The 23,755-nt window shown below is 42.4% G+C and overlaps 1 protein-coding gene across 6 annotated transcripts in view; it reads right to left on the reverse strand.

Annotated features, from left to right (window-relative positions):
• Positions 1-23,755, reverse strand: part of LOC147035139 (myelin transcription factor 1-like protein) — a 731,493-nt gene that overhangs the window by 115,310 nt on the left and 592,428 nt on the right. For all 6 annotated transcript variants that reach the window (XM_085894260.1, XM_085894272.1, XM_085894282.1 and 3 more), the window contains exon 13: positions 6,051-6,262. In XM_085894260.1, the coding sequence (XP_085750386.1) occupies positions 6,051-6,262 (212 nt within the window). The remainder of the gene's footprint in view (positions 1-6,050; positions 6,263-23,755) is intronic.

Here is a 23,755-nt window from a genome sequence, read left to right on the forward strand (position 1 = left end):
GAGGACAAGCTGTGATTTCAATATATTTTTTGGAATAAAATTTCTGTGAAGTCAGTCCGCTTACTTTTTAGATGGACTTCGTCAGTGATCTAGCAATCGCATAGATCGCTGATTGCTGATCTACGCCATCATTGATGATTCGCCAATAACTGATGAAACCGGTCCGGTATCTGAGGGGCTGGAAAGCATTGGGATTTTCATGTGTCTACTTTGTGTGACCGTCTTTAATAGTTGTTGAGGAACTCTGGGAAGTGATCGAAACAGCATGAGCACTTACCTTGTGTCAGTCTTCTTGGTTGCTTGATTCAGCGACTTGGGCTCGAGGAGTGTGGGAGGCATCAATCATTTATATAATCCCAGCCATCTAGGTGTACTCAATAAGGTGAGAGCTGATTGGCTATTTCCTCCATTCACAGGTGAGAGATGTGGGTGGGTGTATCTCTCTCTCTCTCTCTCTCTCTCTCTCTCTCTCTCTCTCTCTCTCTCTCTCTCTCTCTCTCTCTCTCTCTCTCTCTCTCTCTCTCTCTCTCTCTCTCTCTCTCTCTCTCTCTCTCTCTCTCTCTCTCTCTCTCTCTCTATCTCTCTGCATATATATATATATATATATATATATATATATATATATATATATATATATATATATATATTAGCGATACCCGTGCACATGCACGGGATAGCAGTACAACATAGCTGGTAGCAGATGACAGACCGTACACGGGGAATGACAAAAATACGCATTGTGCAAAATGCAAGTGGTCCAATGGAACGCCAAGACTTCCCAAACATTGTCGGCATGTCTGCTTAGTGCCACAACAATTTCATAGGGGTCGTGTTACGGCGAGCCGAGTTTTTAGTTTGCAGGCTTGGTATTATAACAGAGATATATGTTTATATATATATATATATATATATATATATATATATATATATATATATACACAGTATATATATATATATATATATATATACACAGTATATATATATATATATATATATATATATATATATATATATATATATATATATATATATATATATATATATATATACACAGTATATATATATATTGTTGCGGCTTCGCGCCCGCCAGCGTGCTGACGGCCACGTAACTCGAATCGCGGCACGTCGCCCACCGGACGGACAATCCAGTCGTGACCCTCTCGGACTAACGCCGGGAACCAGTCACGGGTGGACCTTTCAGTCTCACCGCGATCGAGCCAATCAGCCCCCGCGTGGGATAGGGTTGCTCGCCAAATTCGACCTACCTAAGTACCCACGCGGAGGGTAGACCGGGCGATCGCACCTCGCCGCAGGTCGACTTCGGACACGGGCCACTTAAGCGACCCGTTCCGTACTATCGGGATAACCGAGCGGTGTTATCGTCGACCTCGACGGTTCGATTAATTATCGGGCGTATTCAGCCCACTACCAACCCTTTACGTGAAGCAAGATGAGGATTCAAAGAAAGAAATGACGAAGCGAAGCGGGAAACAGTTCAACACAAAGCACATTTATTCGCGGCACACGGGAAGCACACATATTCAATTCCACCAAAAGCACATAGAAAAGAAAAACACAATTCAATTTACACAAAAAGCAAATATAAAAGAGAAACACAATGCAGAGCTAATACCGACTACCGAGCACACGGCAACACTTATACAATTTTACTTCACAGACGGCGCCGACAACACATACCCAAAACCAAGGAAAGAATACCCTCAAGGATGAGGCGGGCCTGAGGCCGAGACCGGGTCGGGCCTACCCGTCTGGTGATGAGACGCGGAGCGGCGATGGTGCCTCCACTCCGCGGGCCTCGCGGGCAGTGTCTGGTAGGGGGTGGGAAAGGGGCCCCCTTGGTCGCACTATCTCAGCGCGGGGGGAAACAGGAGGGGGTTGCTGATGCTCGGGGTATAGAGGATTTTTATTGCCCCGCAACGAGCGTCTCCACCTCGGCCAGGTCACGCTGTCGGCCTCCCTGGGGTGCAGCTCCCTGCACGACGCGAGCACCCCCTCGTCTGCCCTCGCCGCCTCTCCACAGCTCCGTCCCCTCCGTTCCGACTCCGACGCACACGACGACCAGCTCCTTCTTGCCAACTCCACCGCCCGCGAAGTCTTGACTCTCTGTTCTCGACTCTCCTACTCACTGGACTGACGAACACGGTCGCTTTTTATCAGCCCCGTAGCTTCGCCCTCTCATCTTTGACCCCCTCCCTTCGACCTTTCACCTCGCTCCCCATTGGCCCGAGAAAAAGTGGGCGTGAATGCTTTTTGATCCATAAATTTGCATATATCGATCGCCCTCCAACGCCCTGGGGGCGGGGCCACCCGCCCCTCGCTCACCGATTGGACGGCAAAAAGTGGGCGTGTGTCGTTTTTGATCCGTTTTTGAAGCACAAAATCCGTGATTTTGTACACGCTGTTCGGCGCGCGCCCTACACGAGTCCAACACCGGTACCCACAGGCGGCGCAAGAACGGTGGCGATGCGACGGTTGCGAGGTGTGACGTGAAGGTCGTGGCGGTTGTGGTGAAGCGGTGGTTGGTGGTGGTAACAATGGCGGTTGGTCCAAATTAAAGATAGTAAAAGAAAAACGGCTATCCTGAAGAGTCGCAGCACGCATAAATGACATGTATTCCCACTAGACAACGGGTTTGGGCCTAACTACACATGTACTTACCGAGATACCTCACCTAAGGGACCTGAATGGTGGTTTGCGAATCTGGTAACCACAACAATATATTGCTCAGGTGGTGGGAGAAGATGGAGGAATTTCATCAGAAATTTAGGATTTTTTAGAGTTGTTTGGTCTGTCTACATGTAGGAAACATCTCAATATAAATTAAGTAGTGAAACTGTGAGCTTAAGTGTTACTTGTCACCACACGGGGGGTGGTGCTGTATTATTTGGATCAGGATTAAAACCAATATCCCCAGTATGTGATTGCCACCTCTAACCTATTCCTATGTTTTTGCATTTACAAGCCAGCCATGAAGGAGTTGCATTTTTAGAACCACAACCACAATAACAAGCGAGTCAGACATGCCGAGCAGGCAGAGGCTCCGCCTTCCCAGGTTTCGTGCCAGCAAGCCACGCCCAGAGCTGGAAGAAGGGTGAGATTTGCAGTTGTAGTTGTGAGAAGAACGTGGCTTGGATGGAGGGTCTTGCTTTGCTCTCCTCTCAGCACAACAAAATGTCTGCGAGATTTGCGGGTCGTGCTGTGAATTGGCTCACGTACTGAGCAAGACGCTGGCCATCGACTCTTGGCTGGTCGTGAGAGATGGGCCTCGAAGTCTTGTGTTAGTAGTGTATGTCACCGAACGGAGTGGCGCCATTCTGCAGAGAGAGTATTGGCAAGCACGTTCAACGTGGATGTTGTGTGGCGGTCTCTGAGCCTTGGAATTGAATATCTCTCACAAATTTCCTCACAAACGTTTCCTGCTGTGAGGGGGCGGCTCGGCGCCATTTTGGGCACGTCTATCCATGCAGGACAAAGTGCCTCGATTGCGAAGTTCCACAAAGACCATCGCTGGACCAAGCTAAGTGCCAGAATAAACGGAGGATTTTCTTTCATTATGTTTTCCCCTTGTCTGTATCAAAGTCCATGTGTAGAGGTGCCTCAACTTCGACTTTGGTTTACCTCATGTATTATTACATTCTGAATTATTTTCCCTTGTAAATATTTGTCTATTTTCATTCAATCCACATTTATTTTAAGTTGCCTGTGTCTGTGTATTTATCGTGGGTTCGAGTATAATCCCCTTATGCTGTGCATCCATCCGTCACTCCGTCAGAACCTCCTGCTCCTCCCACATGCGCTGTGATCTCTGAGGATGACGTGTCTGCCTCCTCAGGAAAACCGCTCGACTATCCGGGCCTGGTTAGTGTTAACCGCAATTTGGGGATTAACCTAACGGCCACACCTGCGACAAGAGATATATATATATATATATATATATATATATATATATATATATATATATATATATATATATATATATATATATATACACAGGGTGGCCTGAAAGTCACTTTACCCCTTACCAGTGAAGCATTGCTCTTGAACTCTTTTAATATACAGGTTTTATTGTACAGCACTTACAATAATTAATTTGTCATTGTATCTGAATGTGCTGCATCATTCTTCTGAGTCAGTGTTTCCGCATACCAAGCAGGCGAGGGGTAAAGTAACTTTAGGGGTACCCTGTGTACATATATGTATATACATATATATATATATATATATATATATATACATATATGTATATATATATATATATATATATATATATATATATATATACATATATGTATATACATATATGTATATACATATATGTATATACATATATTTGTATACATATATATATATATATATATATATATACATATATATATATATATATATATATATATATATATATATATACATATATATATATATATTCATAAATAAATAAATGAATATATCTGTAAAAAATATATATATATATATAATTGAGGGAGTCTGTCAGCTTCAGTGTTACATGTCCCCACCACACGAGGAGTAGTGCGGTGTTAATTATCTTAGGGAGTAAAAATAAGTTCCCCTGTACGTGATTACCCTCTGTCATTTTTCACTATGTTTTTATATTCCAAGTATGGCCATAAGCTATGGACCGAGTCCCTGAAACAACAACAGAAGATGCCCCGCATTCCCGGGTTTGGAGGTGAGGAGGCCACGCCCCGAGGACAGGCAGACGGAGGATAAGAGAGGAGACTACTACTGTAGCAGTGCTTGGCAAAAAGGTGCAGAAGGTGTTGCTTGGTGGAAAGGCACATTAGTTGGTGCTTGGCGGAAAGGTGCAGAAGGTGTTGCTTGGTGGAAAGGCGCATCAGGTGGTGCTTGGCGGAAAGGTGCAGAAGGTGTTGCTTGGTGGAAAGGCGCGTTAGGTGGTGCTTAGCAGAAGGCACAGTGCTGGTGCTCACCCTCCACCATGCCCTTCAAGCACGTGTTGAAATCTATGTCGATCAATGTGTCCACCTTCTTCTAATAAAGACCGCTCGGCCATCCGTGGGCTGTCGGTGTTAACCGCCTGGCTCCAACAAATTTGGGTCGGGGGGGGTGGGGGTTCATCTGGGCCGGCTACCCCCGCAAAAATATTTTGTCCACCAAATAGAAAGAGCCCACTTTGTTATTTGCTGTTTTGTTTTATTTACAAAATACTGAATGTTTTATTGTTACTCCCCTTGTGTTCTGTTTTTCCATTCTATCATATATTTAATTGGACGCACTTCCTTTTTACATTCAATTTATCCTCCATGTTATATATTTTGCTTAATTTATGGTGGCTTGAGAACTCTCAGCTAATTGAAGCCTTTACATTTATTCTGTTTTTGTGTATTTTTTTTGTTAACTTGTTGAATGCTTGTCTCTCACTCTGCTCTGAGAGCTGTAATGAAAGCAAAGATAATGACCAGTTTATGTTTGTATCGCACTGATAGTCCGGATGCAGATCCGGCCTTTAACAAAAATCTAATCGTCTTGCTCTTGTTACATACTGAACTCATCCACCAAGTTTTGTCATTGTCAGTACAAAACTTTTTTGAGATATCATGCTATAAATCGTTTTTGGCAGCATCTCTCAATGGTGAAGAATTACTTTTTAAAAAATTAAAAATTCTCGTATCCGTATCCAGATCTTTACCAATATCAAATCAATTCACCCTTGTCAAACAACTAACCTGTCTATCAAGTTTCGTCCAAATCCGTCTATCATTTTTTGAGATATCGTGCTCACAGTCAGTCGGGTGAAAGTGCTCACAGAAGTAACTGCCCAACATGTGACGAAAATCCTTAATACTCTCATGTCCATAAAGGTAGTTGTTTTTGGGACTACCATGAGATGACTGAAAAGATAATATACAAGACATCCTGCCAAGCTAAAAACTAGTCACCGTAGTCAATGACATGGAGAAAAAACGACCCTGAATGAATAAAAACAATCAAATGGAAACGTCCACAGAAGTAAATGGGTCACTTAAACAAAGAGCATAAGTTAAAGTACTAACCTCCATATGTAAGCGGTGATGGCTCTTGCTCGGTCCCTTTCGGCAAGACGCCACACTTGCCAAACTCCGGGACATCAAATGTCGTATAATCATAGACTGACTCCGAGAACTTCTCCAGCTCTTTCGGCAGAACTGGGTGAGGTGTTGGTGGAGACACTTCATTCCGAGCGCCGTATCCCACCACCTCTAGCTGCTTCACAAAGCACATGGGCCTGAAGAAACACAGACACATGCAATATGCGTGCACTTCATCCAAGAGGCACCATTCCAGCAATTGTGACACCCTCCAGATTAATGCAGCACACCATATTTTTACATTTATTTTTCCAAAACATGCACTGGATACATTAAATGTGTTCATGCAATTCCATTACAATTAAGCCTAAAATAAATAAAAGAGGCATAAATTGTTTTGGCAAGTTAGGTGTTTGCTACTGAGGAAATTAAACATTGTCATTTGATGGTAAGCAGCTTATGCTGTTCAGAGAGCAACCCCAACAGTGTAAATCAGGGCAAGAGGACCATGCTGCACAGTGCAACTGGATAAAGGAAATTGTCTGGAGAAACCATGCCGCGACATCGGGAAAAAAATAAGTGAAAACAAGTATGCATGAGATTATGCACTGTCACAAATATAACTTGTTTTTTTGAGTATTGAGTGAAACAACATGAATGTGAAAACCAACACATGGTTGATTATTTCATTTTGTGCCACCTGGTTCAGATTTTGTTTATTTATTTTTGTCTTACCTTGCATGTATTGGTGAAAAAACCATATTTGATTAAAAAAAAAGAGTGTTCCCAATAAGACGCTGAATTAGAACTGCTAGAGAGAACCTGGAAATCTTAAAATGGTCATTCGAAATGGAAACATGAAGCATCATAAATCTCGCTCTCACAAAAGTGAAATACATAAGATGGCATTTTAGATACATCAACATGACAAAGCCAATTTCTTTCTGATCAGCATCTTAAGTGACAGCACAATGCAGCCTACAATTTGGACTGAGAATTCAAGTATGAGGTGAAACATTTAAACTTGTGACCACAATGATGCAAGATGCAGTTACGGCAAGACTCCGTGCATGTTACATCAACTATATGGAATCGAGTTGGAATTCTCATTTCAAAATACTCATGATGAATGGCACGGACAATTTTTCACCTCCTTCGCCCTGCCTCTCCACATCTTCAGACCCTTCTCTTCTTCTCTAATCAATAAATAATAATACACTTTCCCACTCATATAGGCAGGTTTCGTGGAAACATAATTGCCTCATGCTTATGAGCAGGACATCACAATTAGAAAGAATAAATGCGTTGTCTCCACTTCCTACCTCGATCCACCCCTCCCAATGTCACCAAGTAATTAAAAACCATTAAACTGTGATTAATTAATAACAAATTGGATTAGGCCCATTGTCAGAAGCCATCAACGCTTCATCCTGCAATTAATTCAGACAAAATAGGCATTCCAGTATCTCCTTGCAAGGGTCAAGGACTGGGCTCTCATTACGGTCGCTTAATTCCACAAACGTGTGCCTGATTTCATCAAAGCGCAATGATGCAAGTGGCAGAGAGACAACAAGATTGATCCACATTGATGGGTTAGACACAAGCAGCTCAACAAAACACCTTCTTCCAATGACATCAACACCACTCTTTGCTCTCCATTTTGAGAGCATATCTCGAGGTTTTTGATTAATGGCAGGCATTTTAATCCTGACTGCAAGTGATAATGACTCATTACGAGGTAATGGTCCCTCTAAAGGTGTGCAGACAGGCGTCCAATTCAGCCAACGTCAGAAACAATAATAGGACAAGTGTGTCACTGGAAGGCAGCAATACAAGGTAACGTACTTCCAGAAGACTTGTCTTTCGATAATCTCAACCACTCTGATGATTCTGGAATGCCATACTCTGTTACAGAGCATCGGTGCTGCCGAAGCAGTTTGATGGTAAAGGTGATACTGCGTGGTTGGCCATTGCCTTCTCAGCAATAGTCAGGGTAGAAATTGGTAATTTGGCCATGGTGCCAGGGAAAGCTTCCCTCCCCTTCGTGAAGGACACCGTGGGATCTTTGATGTCCACCAACTGTCAGCAGACAGGACGTCCATTTAACGTCCATTGAACATACGGCACACACACATTGATTAATCACCCTGCTTGTGAAAAATGGGGATAACGGTTTGTAACTGGATCAAGATTCAAACTCAAGCTAGATAGCTTGGAGGTGAGTGCCCATACCTCAAGGCCATCCTGCCAGCCCAATCACAACTATACATTCATAAAAATAATCAACCAAGAGGTTTGAACATTTTGATTCGGGAGCCTGCAACATCCAAAGCAATGTGCATGTTACTTCAACTGTATTTGTGTATGAGTTAATGCACGATATAATATTAAAGGATGAAAATTATTTGACAATGATATATTAGAAATATGGATTTTTTTAAAAAAATTGTTTTTGCATCAAACACCTTGGGGTTTCCATGAAATACTAAAGCAGTATCATGAGATGCATTTGTGCTTCTTTGAAACAACATGATGCTCGCATGGGACAATTCACAAGACACCAAAGTGTTCCCACAAGGCAGTAAATAATACACCATCATAAGGCACGTCATGAGACACCATGGTGCTTGGACAGAGAAAGCCATGAGACGTCTTTATATGGGATGGCACAGCCTTTTCATCGTTGTTGCCCTGTCGGCATTAAGAGCAAACCACAAAGTGTGGACTGGCATCCTACTTTAAACTAGACGAGGTGGAACAGGCATGTTACCCCCTTTTCTGAAGGCCTATGCTGAGCTAGATGGGTCAACTAAATTTGTGTTCCGCTGATCATGGATCTCTGGTAGTTTGTACATGTTGCTGTGTTTTTAAGCCTGGGGAGTAACTGCTGAAACCTCTCTATCCGGGTTCTTCCCGACATCTTTGTTTTTTTTGTTCCTTTCACATTTCTTTCTACTTTTTCACATTTCTCTTTCTCCATTCAAACACTTGCTTTTTCTTTTCTTTTATCTCTTTTCTTCTTTATTTCTCTTTCGTTATCTATCTGTCTATGGAGAAGTGAATTATTGCAGAAATTTTTTGTAAGACTCACTTGGCTGCACCTGGATGTGTTTGAGGGTTATGGAGTAGCATCTGAAACCCGAATCCTATTCAGATTCCTCCTGACGAATCTATCTTTGCTCTTTACTTATTCACGTTCCTTCTGATGACTTCAATGCGGTATTTGGTTTTCTGTTTCATTTATAGGAGGTAGAATTTGAGGTTGATAAGCTAACATTTGCAAGAAACAAGATTAGATTAAAAACTTTAAGTGATTAACAACTAAAATAGTGATAACTTTTTGCAATAATGAAACACATCATTCTGAATATTGGTTTGTTATTCTGACAAGGTTTGTTATTTATTGTTATACGCCCAAGGGATTATGTATCGAGCTACGAAGGAACAGCATAAAGTTTTCAGTTATATTCATAGCTCAGATGTTGGTGCTGTCTATAACTGTTGATCATCATCACTTAAATGTACCATGTTCTCGACAGAGTGTCGGTGGTGCTGAAGTAGTCTCTTTGGAAAGGTCATGCTGGAACGTATTGTCGTTGCCTTCCCAGCCCTCAGTCAGCATAGACATTTGGAATTTGGTCAATCAAGGTGTCGGTGACAACATGTCTACTCTTCATGAAAGACATCAAGGGAGGTTAAACATCGACCGACCTCTGCTGGCAAACTGGACTGCTGGCGTAATGTCTATCCGATGGATGGCACACATATTGATGAATCACCCTGTTTGTGAAACACCAGGATTATAGTTTATAGATGTGCCAAGATTCAAATCCAGGCTAGACAGCTTAGAGGCGAGTATGCATACCTCAAAGCTGTCCTGCCAACCCTATAATCAGAGATAGACATTATTCTGCATTTCAGAACAATAGGATCAACTGACGGAATAATTTTTCAGAACTGGCAATGATTTCAAAACAACTATTTCCTTCATTGTGCAGGTGCTCAAACGATCCAAGGAAGGGTGGAACAGCACAATCTTTGACATGCTGCGCCGCATACCAAGCACCGAGGGCAATGGTCATTTTTATCAAGCACACCTGTGGGAAATCTAGCACACTGGTCTGTACCAAAGTGATCACCAGAGTAAAATCGTTGGCCATTCATCGTGCCACTGCTGAATACTATGTACTACTTGTAAGGCACTGCAATAGCTAGGAGAACAAGAGGTGGATAAAGTGATCATAAAAAAACTCGAGGTCAATACTCTTGTTATTCTTATTTACTGATGTATTGCACAGTAACTTACTGCATAAGAGCAGTTTGTTCATCCAGGTTCAAAGCTAAAATCATTCTATGATGATTCCTTATGAATAACCTGCTTGCTATCTGAGACACAATAAGGACTTTAATGGTTTTTCACTATTGTGTAGTTCACTGTTCTGACATTCGTTATTTAGGCAGATACTTTGGAAAATGTCAATGGACTATATAATATTAACGGGTGACAATTATTTGACTGTGATATATTAGAAATACGGATTTTTTTTGGAAAAAATATCGGATTTTGCATCAAACACCTTAGGGTTACCATGAAATACTAAAGCTGTATCATGAGATGCATTTGTGCTTCTATGAGTTAACATGATGCTCGCATGGGGCTGTTCATAAGACACCAAAGTGCTCCCACAAGGCACTTAATAATACACCATCGTGCTACTGTAAGGCAAGTTGTAAGACACCATGGTGCTCAGATGGGAGACCCATGAGACGTTTTTATATGGGATGGCAAAGCCTTTTCATCGCTGTTGCCCTGTGGGTATTAAGAGCAAACCACAAAGTGTGGACTGGCATCCTACTGTAAACTAGACGAGGTGAAACAGGCACATTAGCCCCTTTACTGAAGGTCTATGCTGAGCCAGGTGGGTTTTTATTTTTAACTGACATTCCGATAACAGCAGTAATTCTCCTGGGGCTGTTTTGCAGAAGCTTAGAATCCAAATCTTTCATAGTGCTGATGCCTTCAATGGGAGTTGAACAAGCAGCCTCGGGATAGCGAATGCATTGTCATAGGCCACCACTGTAGTTATGCTTTTGTTAAACATACACATTTAAGGATAAATTTTTTTCTAACAAATATAAAAATGACACACATATCATCATCATTATCATCATCATCATCATCATCATCATCATCATCAATGCTTTTAACTTCTTCCATTGTGTTTTTCTTGGAGTGTACTAGAAATCCTACAATGCATATATTTGAACATAATACAGTGCAGTGTTAAAAGCCACAATCCAGCGATAATAGCAGAGTTAAGGGTGGGGTGTGGGTGTTTAATCAGAAGCAGTTTAGCAGTAACCTTCACAATGATGTGCTTGCTACCCAGTTAGTAATTTGGCATTCTCAGGACACTCCACTCATCATGATTCCAACATCAATGGTTACACAGCAGCATTTCCCAAAGTGGTTCGTGCAATGTGCCATAAATGTTGATTGCTATTCATATATTTTAAAACCCTCATTTCCGATATTTTTTCCAGAAATCAGTTAGAATGATGAGAACTGAGATATTGTGGACTTTGTATCCTCGTCCTATATTCATTTGCAGCAACACAGTTATTTGATAGTAATTAATTCGGAGATAAAGGAAACATGGAACCTTGAAGGACTTTCTTAATTTAAACCTCCTCTGGGATAGATACAGTATGTCATCAATGTCTTAATGATATGAGGCTTTACAAAAATAACCTGAAATGTCACATCTGATTTGATAGATATCTCATAAGAACCTCATGATAAAATTTTGTCATAGTGGTCAGACTAATGATCTACGAGACCGAAAATTAAATATCACAAAATCACCCAAAGATGCACTCTAAAGACCCCTCACTCCCTTTTCCTGTCCTCACTGACAAGGTCACACATTCCTTAGGGTAGATCCTGACCCCCAATGGTCCAAATTAGCTAATGGGAGAGGTAATGCCAACTTATCAAGTTAGCTACTTCCTTAGGGTAGGTCCACGTTCTCTCTTACACAAGGGCCAAGACGATGGTATAATGGGGGCAAAGACCATTGACACCACATCTTATAATAAACTGTGGTTTTCCCAATTATTACATCTATTTATCGAGCAATGAATGATAATCTGAGAAATATAAGTTTACTATCTTCGCATTAAATACACAACTGCAAACTATTTATTCCAACATGTTGGTCATGACTTGATGTAAATAGGTAGAGGAAGAAATTTCATTTGTTGACGTCTAAGATGTCCAATCTGAGAACAAGTCATGAGGGAATTGGATCCAACTGAATATAATCAGCTTGAACATTGCTTCATGGGGCATGCTATCATTTGGGTGCGATGGATCTAGAGGTCAGCCATGTCAGCCATCCGAAAATGTTTTTCAAAATTAGAGGAGAACTTTAAGGTAGTACCAGCATGCCTATAAAAATACAGCCACAGTGAAATTCCATTCAAAGCCTTCATCCAATCAATTGCATCAACATCACCACGTGGTTAGCTCATACAAGTTGCCCAACAAGTTGTGTATATATATATATATATATATATATATATATATATATATATATATATATATATATATATATATATATATATATATTTGAGTTGATCAAAGCAATATCCTCGAGGTAATTACATCAAAACACTTTAAAACATTGGCTCTTAACCTGGGGGTCGCCCCCCCCCAAGGGGGGGGTAGCCCGTTGAGTAATTTCCAGAGGGGGCACGAGCCTGGAGAAAAAAGCATGAATTTCTCTAATTGTTTTTGGAATTCTCTTAACAAGTGTTTGCATAATATCATGATGAACATTAAAAAAACAAAAGTATCGCCTTAAATAATTTTCGTTTTCTATTCGCAACACAGCCTACCATTTTTGTATTAAAATTAATTTTAAAATTCAACATTTATTTAAATTTAATGTTAAAATTAATATTTTTTTTCACAGATTTGCAGTACCCATTTCAAACTAAATCATTCGCCAATGAGTGCAAAAAAGCGGAAGTATCTTGATGAATATATTCGATTTGGATTTGTGTCCCTCCAAAAGAGTAACACAAAGGTACCCCAGTGTGTAATATGCTACAAGACTCTGAGCAATGATGGCATGTGGCCCACACGCTTGGAACACCACTTGAAGACAATGCATCCTGCTCTAGCTGCCAAATCTAAGGCATTTTTTTGAAACAAAAAGGCAGTCTTTGAAGCAAGCTAAAGGCCCGGTCACACCTTGACGTTTTAGCCAGCGATGGCAACGTATTAAAATGTATGCAAAACGCTGGCTTACGTTGAACTTTTGATGTTTTTTTTTAAAGATTCGGACGTATTCATAGCGACTTGGTCTTATGTATAACGCATTGGTAACGGACACAGAACGTTTCGTTGTGTTATAGATAACTTATACCAACGAATGCTGAACCTGTTGTTGGCCTACACAACCGATGCCCAACGATAGTCTAACTTAGGCATAGCGCGTTGCACGCATCACCGACGATGTCGTGACGTAGCCTATTAAAAGAATGACGCACAACGATTCGAATCATAACTGCCGTAGAAATGGAAGTGTCAACATCGCGGTCACACCTTGGCGATCTTGCCAGCGTATGCAGACCGAAGAAAAATGTGTCAAAAACGTTGGGGCACGTCAAATACGGTATGAGTAAGTTTGGTATATGTGAGTACAACGCTAAAGTACGCTATCATACGTCGTAGTAAGTAGAGTACGTCAATAAATTTTAAACATGTTCAAAATTTTACAACGTACTCGGCGTATGACACACGTTCCACATGCGATGGGGATAAGTTTTACACACGATATGTGGACGCTTACACACGTCCACAAAGGCTACTTATAAGCTACTCATAAGTCGAAACATGTCGCGGTAATGTCTTTTTTACGCGAAACTTATTTCTAATTTATGTTTGACGTGCTTTGAACCAATTCTTTACGTAGTCCCAACACACATCGACGTATGTAGACGTATTCCAATGACGTCTTCCGGTCGACAAAAAAAAAATTAACGTGTTTCTAGCTTACAACTGCCATATAAAGACGTGTTCCCAGCGGTTTTGGGAATTGGTATATAAAAATGGTGTTCATAAAAGGGGAACCCAACAGTGTTTTCGAGTCCTTTTTGAGTCGATGTCCATGTCAGCAGTAACGGTATCAGTATCAGTATCAGTATTAGTATTAGTAGTAGTTTGTTCATGTTGGCAGTAGTAGGTGAGTGTGAGGGGGAGGGTGTGGGTTATGATGGATCGTCCTTGCGTTTAAAGATTTAACGATTTAAATAATAAACTCAACGATTTAAATGGCTGCATCTCCACGATTGAAAGTAGACGCTTGCGCTCAACAATTGGATTTTTTTACACTCAACGACTTTTAAACGGTACCACTCAGCTATTGTCATTGTTTACAATGAACGATTTAAATTGCTGTCACTCGCCTTTGTTTTTTGACGCTGGGGTTTGGAAATTTTAATCGTTTCTATTGAACGTGCGAAATCGCTCAAACCCCACTATTGAAAGTAGACGCTTGCGCTCAACAATTGGATGTTTTTTTACACTCAACGACTTTTAAACGGTACCACTCAACTATTTTCATTGTTTACAATGAACGATTTAAATTGCTGTCACTTGCCTTTGTTTTTTGAAATTTGAAGCGTTTCTTCTGAACGTGTTAAAACGCTCAAACTCGACTATTTTAAATAGACGCTGCCGATGGACAATTGGAATCATAGCCAAGCTAGACATCGAAGTGTGAACATCCTCGTCATGCCGAAGAAAAGTTTGAAGAATGCTGCAAATAAGTGTCCTGGCCGTGGCCGTGGACGATGACGCAAGGACGATCCATTATACCGACGTCTTTCAGCCTATGAGTAACTTAAAAGTAACGTCTGTCGATGTGTGGCAACGATCGCGTAACGTGCCAACAACACGTTAATCATAGGTTAGAAATAAGTTTCGGGTACGCTAAACATTACCTCGGCGTGTCTTAACTTATGATTAACTTACAGGTAGCATGTGTTGACATCTGTCAACGATCGCAGACCGTGCATACAACTTGTGGCCAGCGTAGCGGAACGTGTGAGTCATACGCCGGCATACGTCGTGAAATTTCAAGCATGAAAAAATTTGAGGACAACCAAAAAGTACAACGTTTAAAGCCAACGTACAACGACGTATGGCAGTGTTTTTCAGCTGCTCTCAATGTTATCAAAACTTACCCATAACTTATTCAACGTGTGCCAGCGTTTTAGAAAAAAAATTCAAAAATCGGCATACGTTGGCTAAAACGTCAAGGTGTGACCGGGCCTTAAGATGGACAGCAGCGGAACATTTCGGCAACATACTTCAAAGGTTGTAGAGGCTTCCTAGGTCAGGTCAGGTATGGGAGCATGTGCCAGAACAGCGCGTCGCTGCGTCCACTTTCCACCGGTACTCCAGGGGCCTCCGTCTGGCCATCCCCCAGGCAGATGCCAGGCCCATCCCCATCTACTTGAGATGATGGTCAACCTGCTGCAACCATGAGGCACGTGGTCGGCCCACTGGCCTCCTCCACTCATGAGACTCCCTCGCTGAGAGAATCTGGTGAGCAGGATCAGCATCAGGAAAATGAGCCACATGTCCATAAAGCCGCAACTGACGCTCACGGACTATGCAGGTAACAAATCTCATCCGAGTCTCTCTCAGCAACCGCTCGTTGGACACAAAATCCGACCAGCGATAGTCAAGGATTCTCCGAAGACACCTGGTACCGAAGGAATTAAGTCTCCGTCTCAGATCCTTGGTCAGAGTCCAAGTCTCGCTCCCATAGAGCAAGACTGGAAGTACCAAGGACCTGAAGACTCGGACTTTCGTCCTCCCGCACAGGTACCGGCAGCGCCACACCCCATGATCCAGTGAATCCATGACTCCCCAGGCCCGACCCAGACGTCTATTGACCTCTGACTCGCAGCCAGCAGAGACATGAATATCACTGCCAAGGAAAGTGAATCTCTCCACGACCTCAACATCCTCACCACAAACAGACACAGACAGGACAGCAGCATCCAAGATGTCACCGAAAGCCTGGATCTTAGTTTTGACCCAAGAAACCCGTAATCCCAGCGGCTCCGACTCCTCATTCAGCACCTCGAGGGCCCCCAAAAGGATGTCTAAAGTCTCCGCAAAGATGACTGCATCGTCTGCGAAATCAAGGTCCGAGATCTTGACATTCCCAAACGATGCACCGCAACTTGATCTCTCCGACATCCTCCCTAAAATCCAGTCCATACAAGTGCTGAAAAGTGTGGGGGCAAGTACACATCCCTGACGAACTCCAGTAACAACTGGAAATAAGTCAGAGGTGGTACCACCACACTTCACAGCACTCTCAGTACCAGAGTAGAGTTCAGACATCAGATCGATCGGTTTTGGTGGCACCCCAGGAAGACCAAGAATCCTCCAGAGGACATCCCGATTCACTGAATCGAACGCTTTACAGAGATCAACATAGGCTGCAAGCAGCCCCTGCCGAAACTCTCGTCTGCGTTCGGTGAGGACACGAAGGGCAAGGATACGGTCAATCGTTGACCTCTTTGGTGTAAAGCCTGACTGCTCTGGACGCTGGTGCTCAAGCAGATGGTGGCGAACCCTATCAAGAATTATCCGAGCAAAGACCTTGCCCGGCACTGAGAGCAGCGTCACCCCTCGGTAGTTGTTGCAGTCTTGGCGATCACCCTTCCCTTTCCAGAGAGGGACAACAAGGCCCCTCTTCCAGTCAGTTGGGATGATGCCTGTGTTCCAGGCAGAGCACAAAACTGCATGCAACGACATGAGTGCAGCATTTCCACCAGCCTTGAGAAGTTTGGCATGGATGCCACAGATCCCTGGAGCTTTGCCCCGTTTCAACTGGTTCACCGCAGCCCGTGTTTCCACAAGCGAAGGTGGACCACAGTTGATTGGAGGGTCAGCAACAGGGATTGTAACACCCTTGACGTCCAATTCGACAGCTGGGGGATCAGCCTGGTACAACCGCTCAAAGTAACCGGCCCAGCGGGCCTTCACTTCAGACTCCTCTGTCAAGAGCCTACCACTCTCTGCTCGAACTGCAGTGCTCCGAGGGATGGGCTTGGATGAACATAATGCGCGAATTCCCCTGTAAGCGGGACGAGAATCACCTGTCCACAGGTGATGCTCTTCCCCCTCACAGATTCCTCGCACATAGGCCTCCTTGTCCACCCTCAGTGCATGTACAGTTTTACGCCTCAGCTCCCTGAACAGCTCAGCTCTGCCATTCAGCCTGGCCCTGCGACTCTGATCAATGGTATCCAGTGTCCCTTGAGAGACAAAATTCTTCTTTGCCCTGCGGTGAGTTCCAAGACATCCACCGGCAACATCAAGGACGGTGGTCTTGAAGGCGCTCCACAACTCTTCAGAACCCCCAAAGCACCCAGACCCCCCAAGTGTCCACTCAGCCTGTTTGCAAACTCCTCAGCTACTCTCTCATCCCTGAGCTTGGCAACATCCAGCCTAGGCTGGGATGGTACCATTCTCCAGGATTTAAGGTGCAGCTTTGGAGTTGCTACAACAAGCCTGTGGTCAGTATTGAGGAACTGAGCACTCCGGTAGACCCTGCAGTTCTGGATCATCCTCCAACGACCGTCAATGAGGACATGGTCAATCTCCTTTGCCACACCGCCAGCGTTGGAATACCAAGTCCAGCGATGAGCTTGTGGGCGCTGAAACAATGAACCAGCCACCCTAAGTCCATGACTTCTTGCAAAATCAAGGAACTTAGTGCTATTCTGGTTCATAGTTCCTGACCCATGGGGACCAACACACACCTCATAACCATCCCTATCAGTTCCAGTCGATGCATTGAAATCCCCCAAGACTAGAAGTGTATCTCGTCTGGGGCACTGATCAACCACAGACTCGAGCGTGGCGTAGAATGCATCCTTCACGGTGAGATCACTCGCCTCAGTCGGAGCATAAACAGAGACCAGGGAAATGACACCTAAGGAGTGACGAATCCTTAATCTCATAATACACTCGTTGACCGGTGTTACCTCAATTATCATTGGGGTCAGCTTATTGGACACAGCTACAGCAACTCCTTGGGTATGGTAACCATCAGAGCGACCAGACCAATAGTAGGTGTAACCACCCACCATTATCTCGCCGCAATCCGGTCTCCGAACCTCAGAGAGAGCTGCAATCCCAATGTCCAAACGCTTGAGCTCAGATGATAACAGAGACAGGTGATCATCCTCTCTTCGGGATAGGACATTCCAGGCACCCACCCGAAGGGACCGCCTCAGGTTAACCCAAGGAGACCGCCGTCTGGTGGACGACACCTCAGCACCACTCCGACACACTCTCCCGCAATCTGACCCAGGGATGTTACCCCGTGGTTTCCCTCCTATCAAAGATTGGGGGTCCCGAAGGTTTTGCCCCGATCCCGTCATCCGGTGAGCTGCCCTGCGAAGGGAAGCTGCACAGGAGGTACTCCCACGGAGTGCGTTTCCAGATTTTTTTGCGTTTTTGCGTTTTGCGGAATGAGGGGTTTTACGGTGGCCGGAGTGCAAATCCTGCCACCAACCTCCTAATAAGAAGTAACCCAACTGCAGGAGGACGTCCGCAGACACAGTTGGGCATGAGATCGTAATGTTGATTGCAAAGAGCAAAAAGAGCCATGACATCGAAGAGACTCGTAAAACCAAGTGTACTGCGTGCAGCAGAGCTCGTTCTGGGGAAGGATAGTGCAAACAAGCTTTCCCAAATCTCTCTATCAAACGATACCATCAAGGGAAGGATCGATGAAATGTCTCAAGACATCAAAGATTAAGTTATCGACCAAGTAAGAGCTTCTCCTGTATTTGCCATCCAGTTGGACGAAACTACTGATGTTGCTCAGTGTTCTCAGCTACTGCTGTATGCTTGTTTCGTGTCAGGCAATAGTGTAAAAGAGGAAATGCTCTTCTGCCATCCGATGGAAAGTTATACAACAGCAACATATTTTTGAAGTTGTATCAAACTTCTTCCAGGAAAATCTACTTTTGTGGGACTCGCTGGTAGGGGTGTGTACTGATGGAGCTCCGACCATGCTTGGTTTTTCAATCTGGTTTCATAACAAGAGTGAAAGAAAAAAGTCCATCTGCTGTAGGTACGCACTGCATCCTTCATCATGAAGCCTTAGCAGCCAGAACTCTACCTGCTGAAAATTGGATGTCATGAACCTGGCAATCAAGGTAGTCAACTTCATCAAAGCTGGAGCCTTAAAGTCAGCTCTTCAAACACCTGTGTGTGGCTATGGATTCTGAACATCAAGCCTTGCTTTACCACACAAACATAGGATGGCTTTTGAAGGGGAACATGCTTGGACGGCTTTATGAACTATGACAAGAAGTGGCAACATTTCTAGTTTTGCAGAAGAAAGCAGATCTTCATGACAAGTTCCAGTCTGGAGGATTTTTGCTGTCTCTAGCTTACCTGGTGGACACCTATGAAGCGCTGAATGCCATCAACCTCAAACTCCAAGGGAAAAACATCAACATAATCATGCACCATGACGTCATTTGAGCCTTCATGGCCAAACTCGACTTCTGGAAATGTCGAATTCAGGATGGAAATACAGCCAGTTTTGCCAACTTGGATTCTGCTCTCATTCACAGTTACCTTGATTCTGAGTTAAAGAGACAAATATTTACTCATCTAACTGAATTGAAAGCAGAATTAATCAGATACTTTCCAGATATAGATGAGAATCGTGTAGCCTGGAAATTCATTAGGAACTCATTTCAATGTGAAGTAGCTGATATTTGGGACAAGGTGCAAGAGGAGTTTCTTGAGTTAAAGTTCAACTCCTCAGCTGAAGAAGACTTCAAAAAACTGGATCTCGAGACATTCTGGGTCATGTACCTTTCTCTTTACCCTTTGATCTCACATCAAGCTCGTCAGATTCTGACAATGTTTGGATCAACGTATTTTTGTGAAGCTGCATTTTCCATGCTCGATGCTGTCAAGACCAAGTACAGAAACAAGCTCAACGTTGAACGGGACTTGTGTTGTGTTCTCTCTGGCATTCGATCATGCATTCAAGATCTGGTAGTGAAGAATCAATGTCGAGCATCTCATGAAATGTCATCTCATTAAATACAATGTGTCTTTTTCTTTACAGAGTGTTGCATATACAGAATTCTTTGTTCAATAAAAACACTAAAAACACACATTTTTCAGTTTTTCCTTTTAATTCAGGAGGGATTTTTTATTCCTGGTCTGGGCGTGTAATTTTCCCATATATACATATGTTTGTTTCTTCTTCATTTATAATTACATGGGCAAATGCCACCCGTCGCTTCGCTGATGGTAATACTATAGGGGGGAGGGAGAAAAGGCGGGGGGAAGAGAGAGAGAGAATGGTGGAGCAGAGAGGAGGGAGGGGTAGAGCAGCGAGGATGGGTGGAGGAGCGATGAGCAAGGAGGGGTGGAGGAAAGAAAGACAGTGTGAGTTGAGAGGAAGGGAAGGCAGACGTGTGGTGGAGCGTAAATTATGATTCATACTGTTTCATCAAAATGATTCTGCATATAATAACAATGAAGATGGAAGCAAAATAATGTCTGAAATCCATTTTCTATAGGTTATACTATGAACACCACCCAGACACATCTGGGGACCAAACCTTCCAGACGCATCTGGAGACAAACTCTCATCCAGAAACAATCTCCCGTCCGGACAGAAATAGCGCCCGGATGCGTCCAGAGACAAACTCCGCCGAGATGTGTCCAGACATAAATACCACCTGGACTCGTCTGGAGCCAAGCTGTTAAGAGACAAACTCCCATCCAGCCATATCCAGAGACAAACACCACCCGGACCTGTCCGGAGACAAACACCACCTGCACGTGTGGAGAAAAACATTGCCATAATGCATCCAGAGCCAAGCTGGATGCATACACCACTCAGACACAATTTTCAGGGAATCGGCAGGTTAGAATCGGTGTGATTACTGGCTTTTAAACGTACTGCATACAACTCAAAAACCTTGAGTAGCTTTCACCGAAAAACAATGTTGCATTTATACAGACGTTTCAGGGATATTTTCACCAACATTAATCTTTATGAACAGATGTGTGTGACGGGTGGAAAAGAATTTGGCTCGTTAATTTAGAAAACATGTTAATAAGGCAAACAGCTCAGAAATCGAATGTTATTTCACAACAATTCACTCAGAATTAATGACGGTGCACAAACATCTTGCTCAGGACGATGAAGCATGAACCACTTGCTCAGGATGACAGAGCACGAACCACTCGCTCAGGATGACGTGGCATGGCAAAAGTGTCTGCAGTGAGTGAACGATTCGCTCAGAATAACGTAGAACAGTAAGGCTATCGACAGTGGTCGCTCAGCAAGTGGCTTTAGCACTCAAGCAAGCACTCCAATGAAATAGTTGATAAGGAACTGCTGGCCAGGCTGTCGCTGCATACCATCAATAATCCCTTTAACTTTGAAGCCGGTCTTCACCGCACATGCAGCAATTAATGGAATTTTCACCAGATTTGCTTTGATTCCCTGTAGAGCACCTCACAAAGCTCCTGAAAATAGACACAGATCTGGCAGAAGCTATGGATAGGCAGCCCCTCTGGGGAACAGGGAACAAGGTCTAGCAGTGAATGTATTAAATCATATTGCTAAATGAAGCTCGTCACTTTTTGTTCGTTCCTCAAATTTTTGTTCACCCAATCTAATTTTCCAAACAGTAGAAAAAGACGAGTTTAATGCCTTGGAAATTTGACATTTTCTTATCATCCCTAAAATTTTTGTTCACTCAATAGAATTTTTCAAACAGTAGAAAAAGATAAGTTTAATGCTTTGGAAATTTGACATTTTCTTATGTTTATATGGAGAGGGATTGAACATAGCCTTGATTGATAAAAGTAAATAAGTATATCAGCTTAGTTAAAAGACTTAAAGTTAAATTATCAGATTTCACTCCAGATTTCAACATTTGTTTAGTCCGGATGATATCTGATCCTCAAAACCGAAATAATGTTTCAATTATCTACTTGAATTAGTCTGTAAAAGATGATAGTGGAAAATCACATCAAATAATGCATGAAATTGCTCCAAGCCCCTAATTTGAAAACTATTGCACTTACAAAAGCGAAGTATACACAGTGATTCGTAGCTAATATATATATATATATATATATATATATATATATATATATATATATATATATATATATATATATATATATATATATATATATATATATATATATATATATATATATACACACATACCTATATAAAACTGTGTATTTGTCTGTTTGTGTATGTCTGTCCCCCTTCATAAGGATGATTTGAGTCGAGTTTTAAAGGCCAATTTTTTAATAAGACTGTGTGCTCACTTCATTCTATTTTTCAGGATAAAAAATATCGAAAAACTTTTTTCACAAAAAAGTATTTACGTCTGTTCTATTCTAATGGTAGATGGTGACTTGCAAACCGAGCCTCAATGGTGGTGTACAGAAGCGTTTTCTTTTTTTTTTAAATAACAATAAATACAAGGCTTAGGGAGGTGAAATTCGAGGCACATGATGTGTAATGCATGCAGAGGAAAACGAGTGTTCATTTAGGTCCATAGGATGTCTAATAAATAAAGAAGACAAAAGAAGATAGAAGATAAAGTATGTACAATTAAAATGTGAGTACAGTACATGTATAAAGTATAGTGGGGTATGCTTACACCTTGTAAGCATAGCAAAATGTGCTTTCTCATTTGTTTAGTCCAGATGCATATGTTTAGTTTGTTTAGTTTTGTTTGGTCTCCTGCATTTTTTTCATTTATTTAGATTTTCATTTACGGACATTTTCCGATAATTCTGTGATTTTTCCCAGTGTATTGGCTTCAATATCCGTCAGCACGCAAAATAACTATGCTTCCCCATTGTCTCGGGTCACTTATCTTCATTTATTTATTGACTTACTTATTTTTTTCAATTACTTATATTTTCATTTATGAATGCTTTCCCGACAGTTCTGTGATTTTTCCTGGTGTAACGGATACAGTCAGTGAGTCCGTTGGCCCGCAAAATTATAGTTTTCTACGTTACCCGGAAGGTACTGAAGATTAATATCAGTCAGTCAGTCAGTGGTTAGAATTAATTTCATACATTGTACAATTAGAATGTGAGTACATTATGTGTATAAAGTATGTACAATTAGAATGTGAGTACTGTCCTGTCGTACCCTGCTATTCCCAGGTGATATGTTCATGAAAAATGTCACAAATGTCAGGGACCTGAAAGTCAGGGCATTGTGTTTTTATTTTTTTTACATGGCCTAAGTTTGTGGAAGAACGATCTCACAGAACAAATCAGGACACAATATAACAAAGGGAACAGCAGGAGAAAGGGGAAACACCAACAGCAGGGCAGAGGGAGAAACTAGATGGAGACAGACAAACAATGTAAGGGAGAATGCAAACGGCAAAGGGGCACCAATATTTTTAAACAAATGAATCACACACATGCACATTATCTGGTGGGTTTTCGTTTTCAAGGAACAAATAACTTTACGAACTGATGGGTTTTAACGAATATATGGAGGGTGCCCATTTATATGAACTTTATAGAGCATTACTTGGCTCCTTCTAAGAACACAAGGGTA

Source organism: Eptatretus burgeri, chromosome 1, assembly GCF_056783735.1.
Source record: "Eptatretus burgeri isolate ZD-2024b chromosome 1, Ebu_testis_v1, whole genome shotgun sequence".
NCBI lineage: Eukaryota > Metazoa > Chordata > Myxini > Myxiniformes > Myxinidae > Eptatretus > Eptatretus burgeri.